Here is a 16,021-nt window from a genome sequence, read left to right on the forward strand (position 1 = left end):
TATATACTCTATCATTGCGGAAACTCTAATCCGCTGTTATATTCAATTTTTAAAAAAAATATTGACGAAAAGAACTCACAAAACTGAATTTTTTATATTAAAAAAAAAAATTGTATTCTATAACTACGGAAACTATGATCCGCTGCTATATTTATTTAAAAAAAAAAATCGTTTTATATAAAAACAATGATTTTGTAGTAGCGGATATATTTTTCCGCTGCTATATAGACTGGATTGGGGGTAAAGGGGCCTTATAGCGACGGATATAAGTATCCGTTGTAATAAGTTCTATTTATAGTGACGGATAAAAATATCCACTGCAATAATATTACATACAGAGGCGGATAAAATTATCTGCTGTTAGAAACAGTCGTTGTATATCAAAAATGTTGTAGTGAATATAGTCTATATAATTTAAGACACCCCCTTCGTTCCGCCATATGTGGACCATCCAGAATTTTTTTTTTTTTTTGACAAACATGATTTTAAACATTTTTATTTTTTATTTATTTAAAAAAAAAAAAAAAAATTAACTTGAAATTTTATCAATTTTTTTTAATAAAAGGGAAAAAATATACAATTAACAGACACTAACAAGTAACAATAATAGAGAATCCCTATAGCTCAAACATTTCGAAATGAGCTTAAATTTTTATGGGGGAAAGAAGAATCTCAAGCAAATCATTTAAAATTGGAATCATTCAAATCGTAGTGTTTTCGAGCATGTTTGACTCAATTTTTTAATTAGTTTGACTCAAATTTTGTGCACCACATACTCACTTTTCATCCAATATATCTGGACTCAATCTTTGGGTTCTGTTTAAAACGGTTTGGTAATAAAATTTTGATTGTAGACTCTTTAAGTCCTTGAGTTTGAACTAATAATTGATTGAGTTTCATTTGATCTGCTGACTGAGTCATGTTTGTTGACTGAGTCAGGATCTAGACCCAAATGATTGAGTTTTATTTGATCTGTTGACTGAGTCATGTTTGAACTAATAATTGACCAGTTGGACTAGTGTATTAACTCTCAATTTAAGTTCGATAAAGACCCATAAGTAGGGGTGTCAATGGATACCCATTTAATCGAAAACTCCCAGTTCCGGTTCCCTTTTTATTGGAACTGATTAGAACCGGGTCTAAAATGAAACCAAACTAATAGGAACTAGAACCTTTAGGTTCTTTCTAATAGAAATCACGGATAGTCGGAACTGATTTATTTTGTTATTTCTTTTCATAATATAAATGATTTAAGGTATTTTTTATTTCAAAATTAATACATCTCATACAAAATTCTTCAATTTTTCACATAAGTTGTCTTCTAAAAAATTATGAGTTCTCTTCTAAAAAATTATTACTTTTAACTAAGATAAATTTTTTACTTTTGAAAAAAGAAAATCATTAATTTGTATCTTTAGTATAACAAATTATAATTAAATTAATAATTTTGTTGATAATATATTAGTTTTTGAAAGGAATTTTTTTTATTTATAATGATTTAAAATACTTTTTTTCTCACTTGAGTCTTGAGAATCATAACAGATGGGTACTCATGATTTTTGGTGGTTCTGGTTCCATTTATTGTGGAATTGGACCCGGAACCGAATAACATATCATGATTATGGTTCTAAGTTCCTTAGGAATCGAACCGAACCGACCCATTGACACCCTTACCCATGAATAATTTTGAAGATTATTGCCCCATATGTTAATAATTAAAACATATTTGTAAGTGACTCATAGAACTCCAATATTTAGAATTGTTCTTCTGCTAAGAACAAATCCATGGAAAGATCGAATCATCTAAGTGATTCAAATTAACCTGATTAAATGATTTTTAAGACCAATAAAATAACGATCAAACAATAGTAACCATTCAAAATATTGAGTTCTTCCTAATTGTCATCGCTATATGATGGACTTGAAATTATTGCTTATTTAATTTGTTGGGTCCTAACATTTATAAGAATCTAAGAAGCTCTAGACCAAGAACAAGTCCTTTTGTATCAATTGCTCTTCTTCATTCCTTCTTACATTAAGTCTATAAATAGGCCTCATTGTGAATGGGAATCATTAATTCAACATACAACAAGAGCTCCTCCCAACATACTAATATGGCAGCTAAAATGTTCTCTCTTCTTGCTTGCATACTTCTCCTCCTAATTCCCTTATTGTGTCAATCCCTTCCATTGGACTCGAATGATGGAACACCGAAACCCTTCGATTTCCTCCAAAATTTGGTGGGATGTCACAAGGGAGACACCATAAAAGGTTTACATGAGCTCAAAAAGCATCTTAAAAATCTTGGGTATTTAAATCATCACCTATCAAATGAACTCATTCATTCCGATGATGACTCCTTCGATGATATCTTGGAGTCGGCCATCAAGACTTACCAACTAAATTACCGTCTAAAGGCCACAGGGACTCTAGACTCCGAGACTGTGAACAAGATGACGATGCCTAGATGTGGTTTCCCTGACATCATTAATGGAACCACTTCGATGAGGCCTTCCAAGAAGAAGCATCACCACCATGGGTCTACTACCCTCCATATCGTCTCACATTATTCCTTCTTCCAAGGATTCCCAAGGTGGCCAGCTTCTAAGACCCATCTTACCTATGCATTCCTCCCGGGAGCCCAAGTCGACATTTTTAGCCCAATTTGTGCTCGGGCCTTTGAAAGATGGCATCGGTGACACACTTCATGTTCAAGGAGACTAAAGATTATACCACCGCGGACATTACTATTAGTGTTGAGAGGAGTATTCATGGAGATAGTTATCCCTTCGATGGGTGTGGTGGAACTTTAGCTTACGCTTATGCTCCGACCGATGGAAGGTTCCTTTACAATGGGGAAGAGCAATGGTCCAATGGTCCGGCCATGGGTCATTTTGATTTGGAAACTGTTGCATTGCATGAAATCGGACACCTACTTGGGCTTTACAACAGCTCAGTAGAGGATGCTATAATGTACCCCACTATTCCCATTGGAGTTGGGAAAGATATGCATGGAGATGATGTTCAAGGCATTCATGCCTTGTACAATCTATGATTGATTAGCGAAATTTTAATAACAAAAGATATGGCTCGATATGGTATTCTATGTATTCGAGGAATATGATCCCTTCAAATTAATTTTTCCGGTTATGGCTTCTATAACGATGATGTAAGGGAAACTTGCATGATTCGTTTCATTATTTTACCTTCAAAAAATTAAAATTAAAATTAAAATGAATCATGGATTTGCATGCCTGATGGAAACGGTGACTAAAACAATATTAATGTATCACATTTGTTCGAACTGATCTAATAATAATAATAATAATAATAATAGTATTATTGTTATTTTTATTACTATTATTAGGATTTTGTTAACGTGTGCCCTTAAAGTGCAATAAATACACTTCGGAAATTGGAATCAAAGGGTATTTGGGTAAAAAATATTTTTTCAAGATCATTTTCAGTACAAAATCCAATTTCCATAGTGTATTTATTACACTTTAACGTGTACCCTTAGGGTGCACGTTAACAAAACCCTTATTATTATTATTATTATTATTATTATGATGCTGACATCCAAGATCTCACGTGGATATCAGTCTTCTCCACAACTTTGGATTTTTGAAAATGTCTTAACATTTTTGTCTTTTACTACATGTGGGTAAAAGCGTTTTTGTAGGATGGTATTTATGAAAATAAAGAAGTTCTTAATTGTATTTTGAAAGAATGACATTCAAAGTGCATTTTTCGCAGGTGGAGGGTCATACAAAAAAATGCGGATCTTTAGACATCAGTTATGTTTGATCTTTAAACGGAGATTTTGAAAAAATTAATGTCAAAAAGTCGTTTTTATGCGCATTTTTTTCATCTGAAGAATAGATATCACTTTTTTCTATAAACATCATTTTAAAAGTGGTATTTAAAGTCTTTTTTTTTCCAAGTAAAACATGACAATTTGGCACGAAACAGACCATTTAACAAATAACCACGAAACTTGTAGGCACAAATGAGCAAAATGTCTTTGATGGGCTTGCGATCACTTTCTATGTCAAAAAACACCTTACACCATCACCTTTAGTGAATTTCTTGCGAAAAAAATTGATTTTGAAATACCCCAAAACCTTTACAAGCATTTTCAAAAACGAAGAAACCCTCACAAGTGTAAAACGGTAATTTTCTTAAAAGACGATGAATTTCTAGGCAAACACTTAACATAATCTCGACAAAATCTTTAATCTAAACTACAATGAATAAATTCTCAACATTTAAATTTTGGAATTTCTAAATACAATTAAAAAAATATGATTCTAGATGTTTATCTTAAAAAAAAGTTAATATTATAAAAAGAGAAAATTCACATAATAACGAAATGTCATTAAAAATCCTGCTTGGACATCACGGAATGCTGTTGAAAATTTTATGGGGGAAACTTGACTCAGTTTTGGTGTTGACTTGACTCAAGTTTCGTGCACTGTTTCGACTCAGTTTTATCAACTGTTTTGACTCAATTTTTTAGCTCTGTTTAACTCGGTTTATTAAGAAAATTTCAACTGAAGACATTTTGACCATGAAGATTGATTGGGCTTTAACAAGGACATGATGCAAAACTTTGACTCCCTCTTTGACCCTCTGTTTGCATGGTTGACCAGATAGATCTCAACAATATTTATAGTATAATTGATCTTGACCACCCAAATTGATTGAATTTTTTTATATTATCAGTTTGACTGATTAATAATGTATGACCTAATAACTGACTGGTTTGAGTAGTGCATTAGTTCTAAATTTTAGTTTGGATTAAGACCCTTAAGAAGTAATTTTCCGAATTCACTTCCATGCCTGGCTGATCGAGCTAACTAATGCATGAGATTGGACTCAAAAAGACTAATTATTAAACTCCTAATCCAAAATTCATGAGTTGCTCAACGAGGTCCAAAGGTTGGAGATTTAAAATTCTTTTTCATCCAAGACGAAACCCAAATGGAAGGATCGATTCATCTAATTAGATTCAAATTAACATGATTAAATGATTAAGACCATTCAAAATAATGATCAAATAATAGTAGCCATTATTCAAAGTACTGACTTCTTTCTAGTTGCCCAAGGACCCCGACCTTCAAAGTAGGTATTATATACCCATCACCATAAAGGCTTGAAATAAAATAAATATATAAAAATTATTGTTCATTTAATTTGATGGGTACTTCTAACATTTATTTGAATCTAAGCAGCCCAAGACCAAGTAAAAAATCCTTCTAGCTTTGAAGTTGAAACACAATCATCACATGTTCTTCTTTTTCACTTCCCAAGTGTATAAATAGGCTTCATATCTATATAGGAAGTACAATACACATGAAGAGCTCCCAAAACTCAACAATGGCTGCTAAAATGTTTTCTATTTTTACTTGCATTCTTCTCCTCATCCTTCCTTACTTGTGTGAAGCTCATACATTCGACTCGAATGGCGATAAATCGAAACCCTTTGAATTCCTCCAACATTTGAGTGGATGTCACAAGGGTGACACCAAAAAGGGTTTACATGAGCTCAAAAAGTATCTTAAAAATTTTGGATACTTAGACCATTATCATCCCATAAATACCATTCAAACGGATGAAGATGATGATACCTTCGACGATATCTTGGAGTCGGCCCTCAAGACTTACCAACTCAATTACAATCTTAAGGCTACTGGGAGTCTGGACTCTGAGACCGTAAACAAAATGATGATGCCTAGATGTGGTACCCCAGACATCGTAAATGGAACCACTTCGATGAGGTCAAGCAAGAAGAAACATCATCATCACCATGGGTCTACAACTCTCCATACCAACTCACATTTTTCCTTCTTCCCTGGATTCCAACGGTGGCCCGCTTATAAGACCCATCTTACCTATGCATTCCCCCTGGGGACCCAACGTGACTTTTTAAGCCCAGCTTGTGCACGGGCATTTGAACAATGGTCATCGGTGACACACTTCACGTTCGAGGAGACTCAAGATTATGAGGGCGCGGACATTTCTATTAGTGTGCGTACGGGTGCTCATGGAGACTGTCAGGCTTTCGATGGGCCTGGTGGGACTTTAGCTCATGCTTATGCACCAACCGATGGAAGGTTTCATTACGATGGGGATGAGAAATGGGCCGATGGTCCGGTAGAAGGTTATACGGATTTGGAAACGGTCGCTTTGCACGAAATTGGGCACCTACTTGGGCTCGCTCACAGCTCGGTGGAGGGTGCCATCATGTATCCCAGCATTCGCAGTGGTATTAGAAAGGGTCTGCATGGAGATGATGTTCTAGGCATTCGAGTGTTATACGATCTTTGGTAGATTAATAATGAAAATTTAGTTTTTAAGCAAGTATATGTAAGGGAATTTGCTAAAGCAAAGATATGGATCTAGATAGAATTGAATGGAAGAATATGTTTAGTTTAGCTGATCTAAATTTTGGGACAAGGGTTCTATAATGATGATGTAAGGGTAACTTAATTCGTATATTAACTACCAAGGACTGGCGTGATGGCCAAATATTACTTGTGTGTGCGTTGACATGGATAAAGTCAGGGAAAAATCTCTGAAATTGTTTCAATATTGGATCTTGGATATACAATAGTTCCAAATAAAAACTTTCTACAGATAAGATCTTGTCTCATGGTAACCTACTGGGAGAGCATGATCGTGCATGCCCCGAAGAATAGTCGGGTTCTCTAAGAGGCCCCGGATGCTTTGTCTTGAAATGTTGCCAATACCACTGCCATGTAATTAATCAATCATAGGCTCTGAATTCCCTCGGATGGTAGTAGGTGCTTCGTTTATTTATTAATCTATTTGATTTTACCAAAAAAAAAAAAAGTATATCTGATTATTATTTATTTGTCTAATTGATTTTGTTGAGTTTAGTCTCACATCGGACACTCATTGCCTTGTCCCTCTCCTTATAAATTCCTGAGCCTCTCCACTCATAGTCAATTGATTTTGAGTTGAACGCCCAAACTTATCAAGGTATCAGAGCGGACGTTTCTCTCCTCCATATCACCCGGCCAGTTGATATCAACAAGTGCTTTGGCCCAGTCCAGCCAACACATGCGGGGCATGTTGAGCTTAGCACTCATTGCCTTAGATGAAATATCCCCACCCGACATCTCTCTTTTAATCAATCAATTATGGCTCCTATGCTAAAATAAATCTTGGTTTATCTGAATCAAAGAAAGAAAATTAGAGAAAGAAGAGATTTTTTTTCTCTCATCTTGGTGAACCCATTTTTTTAAGATCAATAACTTGGTGACGATGGTGACATCCCCCATAGACTTTACCAACTAGGTGTGAGGGAGAGAGAGACCTTTCTCTTTATTGAAGTTGGGGCTTTTTTTCTCTTCTCTATGGGAGGAGCAGCTTAACCAGTAATGATTTAAAAAAGTGAAAAATAGATATCACACCCCAATTAAAGATTAAAACACAAATTTCAAACCTTACAAATGTTTGGCTCAAATTATAATGTCAACATTATAACGTCCGTTCAAACAATTTCAATAGTTGTTTACAATTATGATTTGGCTCATATAAAATGCTAAAACCAAAATATAGAAATCTAACCCAAAAAATAAGAGAGTTTCTATTGGCACCCGAACTTGTACTTATTCTCAACAATTCACTTAATTTCTTTATTTTTAATTGGGGTGTAATAAGAAAAAAATTGGGGTTCCAATAACAGCTCTCTAAATTTTTTAATGTTGGGGGTGAAGCCAGCAACTTCTAATCCTCGAGAACTCAGTCCCTACCAAGATAACCCAAAGCCATATATACATTGACACCATATATATGTTGCAAACAATGCTTGATTTTAGGGTAAACTCCCAAATAATTACAAAAGTTTTCGGTATTTCCAAATGTTGTTAATGTTGACAAAGTTATCACGTAAAGGTTGTAGTTGTGTCAACACATGTAATGCTTTCGATATTTTTAAAAACTTCAGTAATTATTTGGGAATTTACTCTTGATTTTATTTATTTTTTGAAAATAAAAATAAAAAAAAAGAAGAAAAGGAAACCATACAATAGTCTCATTCCAAAAATTTGAGTCCATGAGTCTTATTCTTCAATTTAATTCTATATTGAGTCACATTTTATTTTATAAGAAATTTCCTAAATCTACCAACAATTGAACTTTCAATTCTTAAGATTGTACAAGGCTTGAATGCCTAAAAAATAATCTTGATGCAATTCCTTCCTAACTCCAATGGGAAAGGTTGGGAACACATATAATGGCTTCTTCTATTGAGGTGTGTTGAAGCCCAAGTAAGTGCTTGATTTCATGCAACCCTACCATTTCCACATCCAAATAATACGGGATCAGATTAGAGGCCCATTTCTCATCCGCATCGTAATGGAACCTCCCATTGGTAGGTGCAAAAGAATGAGTCGCGGTACCACTAGGCCCATCGAACAGATTACCATCTCCATGATCACCTCGATATGCACCTATTGTAAGGTCTGCGACCGTATAATCTTGAATCTCCTCGAACGTGAAGTGTGACACCAAAGCCCATTTTCCTAAGGCCTGAGCACAAAGTGGGCTTAAAATGTCAATTTGGTCCTTAGGGAGCATTAATGCATATGTAATATTGGTCTTTGTAGTGGGCCATCGTGGGGCACCGGAGAAGAATGTAAAATGTGATACTGTACGAAAGGTGCTAGACCCATGGTGGTGGTCATGCTTCGCCTTGCCCGACCACATCGAAGTAGTTCCGTTAACGATATCAAGGATGCCACATCGAGGCATCCACTACATGAAAACTGGAAAATTCGACAGAAAAATTTGTCGGGTCAAGGCCCACGAATTTTAGAAACTGAATTTTGACAGTCTTAATGTTCCCAAATTTGATGGCTTAGAGCTGTCGAATTTCTCTCATCCCTCATTAATTTGACAATTTCTACCCGTTGAAAAAAAAAATTTTGACTGTGAAAAATTCGAATCTAATTCAACCCCTTAGTCCGTCGAATTTTATGAAATTTGACGGCCTAAGACGATCAAATTTGGGCTTTTTTCACATTGTGATCGTCATCTTTGTCCATTGTATCAGAGTCTAAAATCCCCATAACCTTAAGATTGTAATTGAGCTGATAAGTCTTGATGGCCAACTCCATGGTATCGTCAAAAGTGTCATCATTGACATGAATGTCATTGTTGGATTGGTGATAGTTTAAATATCCAACTGTTTTGAGATAATGTTTTCTCATGTAACCCTTTTATGGTGTCTCCCTTTTGACATCCTTGCAATTGTTGGATGAAATCAAAGGGGTTTGGATGAACTTGACACAATAGGGAGAGGTGACATTTTAGTCGTCATTACAAAATTGAGGGAAATCTTAACATGTCTTACATGTACTCTACGTATATATAATGAGGCTTTTTTATACACTTAGGAAGGAAGAAGTGGTGAATGTGGACCAGGGACACCAAATTAAAATAGGAAAGTCGTATCTAATAGTATATGAAAAAATTTATAATTTTATACTTTGAAATATCAAAAACTTAAGTAACAGATTGTGGCATAAAATAATAGTAAAAAAATAATATATCTATTAAGATTCTTGATGAGATTACTTTGATCTTATTAGATTTATATAGATTCAAAATAAATCCCCAATATACAAAGACAATCAATCAATTTGATTTGATTTAGCTAGTCAATGTAAATATATATCTTTGGGATATGTAACAAAATCCTTTGTCTCACACATTAATATAATAAAACAGGACAGTTGCCCACGCCCCGTCTTTCAATCTTTATCTTTTATAAGGAGGGGTTAGGATTTAATCTTGCCACAAATCTTAAGGACAACTTTCAATGTTATTGTCTTTTTTGTTTTCATCCTTTTTAAAAATACCCCTCCAACTTTATTATCTTTCCATTTTTACCTTTGTTTTCGAGAATACCCCTTAAACTTTCTTGCCTTTGCTCTTCTTCCTCATTATCCAAAATATCCATCCAACTTTATTATCTTTCCTTTTCTCTCCCATTTCTCAATAATACCCATCCAATTTTATTGTCTTTTGTATAGTTAGCAATTTGGTGTACGGTAAAAAATTGTTACGAGATTAATTCGAGTACAATTCATAATATACATACCAGTTCGTTCAAAATTTCGATCAAAAAGTCACAGAATGAAAAAGATGCGATCCAAAAATGGTTCAAGTATAATTCGAGTTCAACAATCTAAAATCTTTAAAAAAAATTGTGTGTATACATATTAAAATTTCCCCTGTACTAATATCCACATATTTAGAGAAATTTCCATTCATTTTAAGATTCATTATTTTTATATATGATTTTTCAAAATCACCACTATTAAAATTTGATGCTTTTATGCATGTTTATCAAATATTTTTTCTTTACTACAATCAAGAACACTTGGATACTTCTACAAATGTTTATTAGCTAGACATTTTTTTTTGTTAGTAATTGTTAATCTATAACAATTGAATAGTTTGATTTAAGAAATATTATAGTTGATGTATAGAAATCAATATCCATTATAAACTTGTATTCAATATTTTAATTGTGTCTATTGCATATTGCATGCATAATGTGTGAATTTATACAAAACCCATGAATTTTGAAGAATATGTAAGCTCATGTTTAAGTGATTGATCCTACTTGATTGCTCAATCTTACTCTTGATTTTGTTCCGACGGAGAAAAATCTATTAGCTGATCCAAACATGCTCTACGAATATATTTGACCTAATAATTGGCTGGTTTAATTAGTGTCTTAGTTCTCAATGTATGTTGGATTAAGACCCTTAAGAAGTAGTTTTCCGAAATCAATCCCACGCCCAGGTGGCCTTGCTGGACCCTAGGCGGCTGATCGAGCTAACTAATGCATGAAATCGGGACCTAAAAAGTCTATTCATTGAACTCCTAATCCTAAAATCATGATTTGCTCAACAGGGACCAAATGTTCAAGATTCAAAATTCTTTTTCATCCAAGACGAAACCCATATGGAAGGATCGACTCATCGAATTAGATTAAAATTAACCTGAAAATAATGATCAAAAAATAGTAGCCATTCAAAGTATTGACTTCTTTCTAGTTGACCAACCTTCAAAGTGGATATTATATGAATCTAAATTATTGCTCATTTCATTTGATGGGTACTTCTAACATTTATGAATCTAAGCAGCCCAAGACCAAGTAAAAGTCCTTTTAGCATTAAAGTTGAAACCCAATCATCACATCTTCTTCTTCTTCCCAAGTGTATAAACAGGCTTTATATCTATATAGGAATTGCAATACACATGAAGAGCTCCCTATACTCATCAATGGCAGCTAAAGTGTTTTCTGTTTTTGCTTGGATTCCCTGTCCTTCCCTACTTGTGTGAAGCTCATACATTCGACTCGAATGGCGATAAACTGAAACCCTTTGAATTCCTCCAACATTTGCGTGAATGTCACAAGGGTGACACCAAAAATGGTTTACATGAGCTCAAAAAGTATCTTAAAAATTTTGGATACTTAGACCATTATCATCCCAAAAATCTCATTCATGCAGATGATGATGATGCCTTCTTGGAGTCGGCCATCAAGACTTACCAACTCAATTACAATCTTAAGGCTACTGGGAGTCTGGACTCTGAGACCGTAAACAAAATGATGATGCCTAGATGTGGTATCCCAGACATCGTAAATGGAGCCACTTCGATGAGATCAAGCAAGAAGAAACATCATCATCACCATGGGTCTACAACTCTCCATACCAACTCACATTATTCCTTCTTCCCTGGATTCCGACGGTGGCCCGCTTATAAGACCCATCTTACCTATGCATTCCCCCCGGGGACCCAACATGATATTTTAAGCCCAGCTTGTGCACGGGCATTTGAACAATGGTCATCCACGACACACTTCACGTTCGAGGAGACTCAAGGTTATGGGGTCGTGGACATTGCTATTAGTGTGCATACAGGTGCTCATGGAAACTGTCATGCTTTCGATGGGCCTGGTGGGACATTTTCATGGAAGGTTTCATTACGATGGGGATGAGAAATGGGCCGATGGTCTGGTAGAAGGTTATATGGATTTGGAAACTGTCGCTTTGCACGAAATCGGGTACCTACTTGGGCTCACTAACAGCTCGGTGGAGGATGTATCCCAGCATTCGCAGTGGTATTAGAAAGGGTCTGCATGTAGATGATGTTCAAGGCATTCGAGTGTTATACAATCGTTGGTAGATTAATAATGAAAATTTTGTTTTTAAGCAAGTACATGTTAGGGAACTTGCTAAAGCAAAGATATGGATCTAGATAGAATTGAATGGAAGATTATGATTAGTTTAGCCAATCTAAATTTTGGGATAAGGGTTCTATAATGATGATGTAAGAGCAACTTAATTCATATATTAACCTCTAAGGATTGGCGTGATGGCCAAATATTACTTGTTGTGTGTGCGTTGACATGGATAAAGTCAGGGAAAACCCTCTTAAATTGTTTCAATATTGGACTTTGGATATATAATAGTTCCAAATAAAAGCTTTCTACAAAGAAGATCTTTTGTCTCATGGTTAACTACTGGGAGAAATATTGTGCATGCCTCGAGGATTAGTTGGGTTCTCTAAGAGTCCCGGATGCTTTGCTTTGAAATGTTGTGAATACTTCTACCATGAAATTAATCAATCATGGGTTCTCGATTCCCTTGGAGGGTGGTAGGTGCTTTGTTAATTTGATTGATCTTATTTGACTTTACCGGTAGATAAAAATATTATATCTTGTTATTATTCATTTGGATAATTGATTCAACAAAATTGATAGTAAATTTGTCAATTAGAATATGTTACCGTCCGTAAACCTTTATAAAACACACAATTAATGTAGTGATGCAGGTATAGAGGAAAGTAGGATTGTTATTGACAGAAAACTAAAACAATAGTACAGAAGGGCTTTTGTTTCTCTGGGAGGTGCAACTTAACCGGTAATGGTTTAAAAAAGAGTGGTGATTTTCTGGCACCCCTTGACACATCCCCATATACCCCTTTGACATGGCATGTGTTAAAATCATAGATTTTTTCCTTGGATATACAATTGTACATATTTATGATGATGTACAGTTGTGTATCTCAAGAAAAAGATTTTATGGTTCTAGCACATGTTACATCAGGAGGTGTATGGGGGCATGTGTTAGAGGGGGTGTCAAAAAATCATTATTCTTTTAAAAATGTGAAAAATAAATATAACACCCCAATTAAAGATTAAAACACAAATTTCAACCCTTACAAATGTTTGGCTCAAATTGTAGTGTCAACATTATAACACCTGTTAAAACAATTTCAATAGTTGTCTACAATTATGACTAGGCTAAAATAAAATGCTAAGACCAAAATATAGAAATCTAACCCAACCCCAACTTGTACTTATTCTCAACCATTCACTTATTTTCTTTATTTTTAATTGGGGTGCAATAAGTAAAAAAGTGGGATTCCAATAACAGCTCTCTAATTTTTTTAAGGTTGAAGTGCTGCCAGCAACTTTTGATCCCTAGGTACTCAATCCCTACCAAGACAACCCAAAGCCACATATATATTGACACTTTATATTAGTGGTGCAACTTGGTTCGGTTTAAGGCCAAATCGGAATCAAACCGACCTAAGTCGATTCCATTAAATGAGAACTAGAACCAAACCAAATTGCCATAGAACCAAACCAATCAGAGCCGAGTTAAGATTGGTTTGGTTCGATTCGATTCAATGGATTACCAATAACTTAAAAACCTAAAGGAATCAATAAATTTTCAATAAAAATAAATAGATATGAATATGAAACCTCCTATAATGAGTCATTAATCTATCCATCAATAAAAAAATTAAATAAAAATAAAAATCATTAATGTATCCATTCAGGAAAAGAAAAAAAAAGGTCAAAAACAATAATCAATTTATTCATAAAAATGGGTATAATTTATTAAATAGATTAATAATATTTATTAATAATTTTATTAACAACAATTGTACTTTCAATTCTTAATACTGTACAAGGCTTGAATGCCTCGAATATCATCTTGATGCAATTCCTTCCTAGCTCCGATGGGAAAGGTTGGGAACATAATGGCTTGTTCTACTGAGGAATGGTCAAGCCCAAGTAAGTGCCCGATTTCATGCAACGCTACTGTTTCCAAATCCATATAATCCGGGATAGGCTCAGAGGCCCAGTTCTCTTCGGCATCGTAATGGAACCTCCCATTGGTAGGTGGAAAAGCATGAGCTACGACCCCACCAGGCCCATCGAACGGAAAACCATCTCCATGATCATCCCTATATGCACCTATCGTAAGGTCTGCGACCGTATAATCTTGAATCTCCTCGAACGTGAAGTGCGACACTGAAGCCCATTTTCCAAAGGCCTGAGCACAAACTGGGCTTAAAAAGTCGATTTGGTCCTTAGGTAGCATTAATGCATAGGTAAGATGGGTCTTCGTAGCAGGCCATCGTTGGGCTCCCGAGAAGAATCTAAAATGTGATACTGTACGAAAGGTGTTAGACCCATGGTGGTGGTCATGCTTCGCCTTGCCCGACCACATTGAAGTGGTTCCGTTAGTGATATCAGGGACGCCACATCGAGTCATTGTCATCTTGTCCATCGTATCGGAGTCTAAAATCCCTGTAACCTTAAGATTGTAATTGAGCTGATAAGTCTTGATGGCCAACTCCAAGGTATCGTCGAAAGTGTCATCATCGACACGAATGTCATTGTTGGATTGGTGATAGTTTAAATATCCAAATGTTTTGAGATAATGTTTGAGCTGATGTAACCCTTTAATGGTGTCTCCCTTTTGACATCCTTGCAATTGTTGGATGAAATCAAAGGGTTTTGGATGCACTTGACACAACAGGGAGAGGAGAAGAATGCAAGTAAGGAGAGGTGACACTTTAGTTTCCATTACTAAATTAGGGAAATCTTTACGTGTCTTACTCTTACATATCCTATATATAATGAGGCCTTTTTATATACTTAGGAAGGAAGAAGAGATGAATGTGTACGGGGACACCAAATTAAAATAGGAAAATTGTATCTGATAGTATACGAAAAAATTTAGAATTCTATAATTGGAAATATTAAAAAAAAATAGTAAGTAAGATCCAAATAATTAAAGAATCACAAATATTATCATATATGATGAGATTTCTTATTGTGAATGATTTTGTGAATCTCATGCACATTTTCTAATATAGAAGGAAATTTATTTTAGAATAATTTTGGAGTGATTTTTATATTGGTGATAGACACCTCGAGATAACAAACAGGTCAAGTCCAAAACTTCTTGCTGTTTGACTTAAGAAAAAAATAAAGTTATTTAATGAGTCTTGATAATCTGATTTAGGCATGTGGCATACTCAAAAGAAACCTCTGACGTGACAGGCTTGGGGATCGTAGATGTGCAATCCTCAAGATACAAAACTGTGCTTTCCCATAAAAAGGTATAGGTCTATATCTTGAGGAATGCATATCTACAGTCCTCGAGCCTGTCATATCAAGGGTGTCGATTGAGTATGCCACGTGCCGAAGTCAAATTATCACGATTCCTATCTTATTCATAATTCTTTTAATATTTAAGACATTAACTTCCTTAAGCCCTCATGGCATGATCTCAGGGACCTAGATTATCTATGTAGAGTGTTGATGTTCTAACTAGAAAGTCTTCACCAGGTCAATACTCGGTTGACATGTTATGGACACGAAATCATAGATTTGTTTTCTCGAGATACATAAATACAAATTTTTACATAAATTTGTATTTATTTATCCCAAGAAAACACATCTATGGCTCCACAAGTATTGACTGAGTGAAGACTTTCTAGTTATAAAATCATTATTCATTTATTTGTCATATTCGTGTGCCATCCATCACTTATGCTCCCATGCAAAAAAAGATCCAACATGCAAACTAAGGGATTCTCCTTTCCCACTATTAAGATTCCGTTCGGATACACTTAAATAAATAATAATAAAAACTTTTGTTTTACTTTT

General features: G+C 34.8%; 1 protein-coding gene and 4 pseudogenes across 1 annotated transcript; 3 read left to right on the forward strand and 2 right to left on the reverse strand.

Moving 5' to 3' along the window:
- The first annotated feature begins 2,114 nt into the window (after positions 1-2,114).
- Positions 2,115-3,055, forward strand: LOC147405659 (metalloendoproteinase 2-MMP-like; annotated as a pseudogene).
- Positions 3,056-5,352: 2,297 nt separating this feature from the next.
- On the forward strand, positions 5,353-6,680 carry LOC147405660 (metalloendoproteinase 3-MMP-like). Its single transcript, XM_086432727.1, has one exon. It carries the CDS (start codon positions 5,356-5,358, stop codon positions 6,331-6,333), a length of 978 nt encoding a protein of 325 aa, XP_086288853.1. The 5' UTR covers positions 5,353-5,355; the 3' UTR covers positions 6,334-6,680.
- A 1,549-nt stretch (positions 6,681-8,229) lies between these two features.
- Positions 8,230-9,146, reverse strand: LOC147405661 (metalloendoproteinase 2-MMP pseudogene; annotated as a pseudogene).
- Positions 9,147-9,173: 27 nt separating this feature from the next.
- On the forward strand, positions 9,174-12,315 carry LOC147405662 (metalloendoproteinase 2-MMP-like; annotated as a pseudogene).
- A 1,694-nt stretch (positions 12,316-14,009) lies between these two features.
- Positions 14,010-15,079, reverse strand: LOC147405663 (metalloendoproteinase 2-MMP pseudogene; annotated as a pseudogene).
- Between the last annotated feature and the right edge of the window lie 942 nt (positions 15,080-16,021).

Source organism: Akebia trifoliata, chromosome 3 (assembly GCF_017979445.1).
Source record: "Akebia trifoliata isolate Shusen 1 chromosome 3, ASM1797944v1, whole genome shotgun sequence".
Classification (NCBI taxonomy): Eukaryota; Viridiplantae; Streptophyta; class Magnoliopsida; order Ranunculales; family Lardizabalaceae; genus Akebia; species Akebia trifoliata.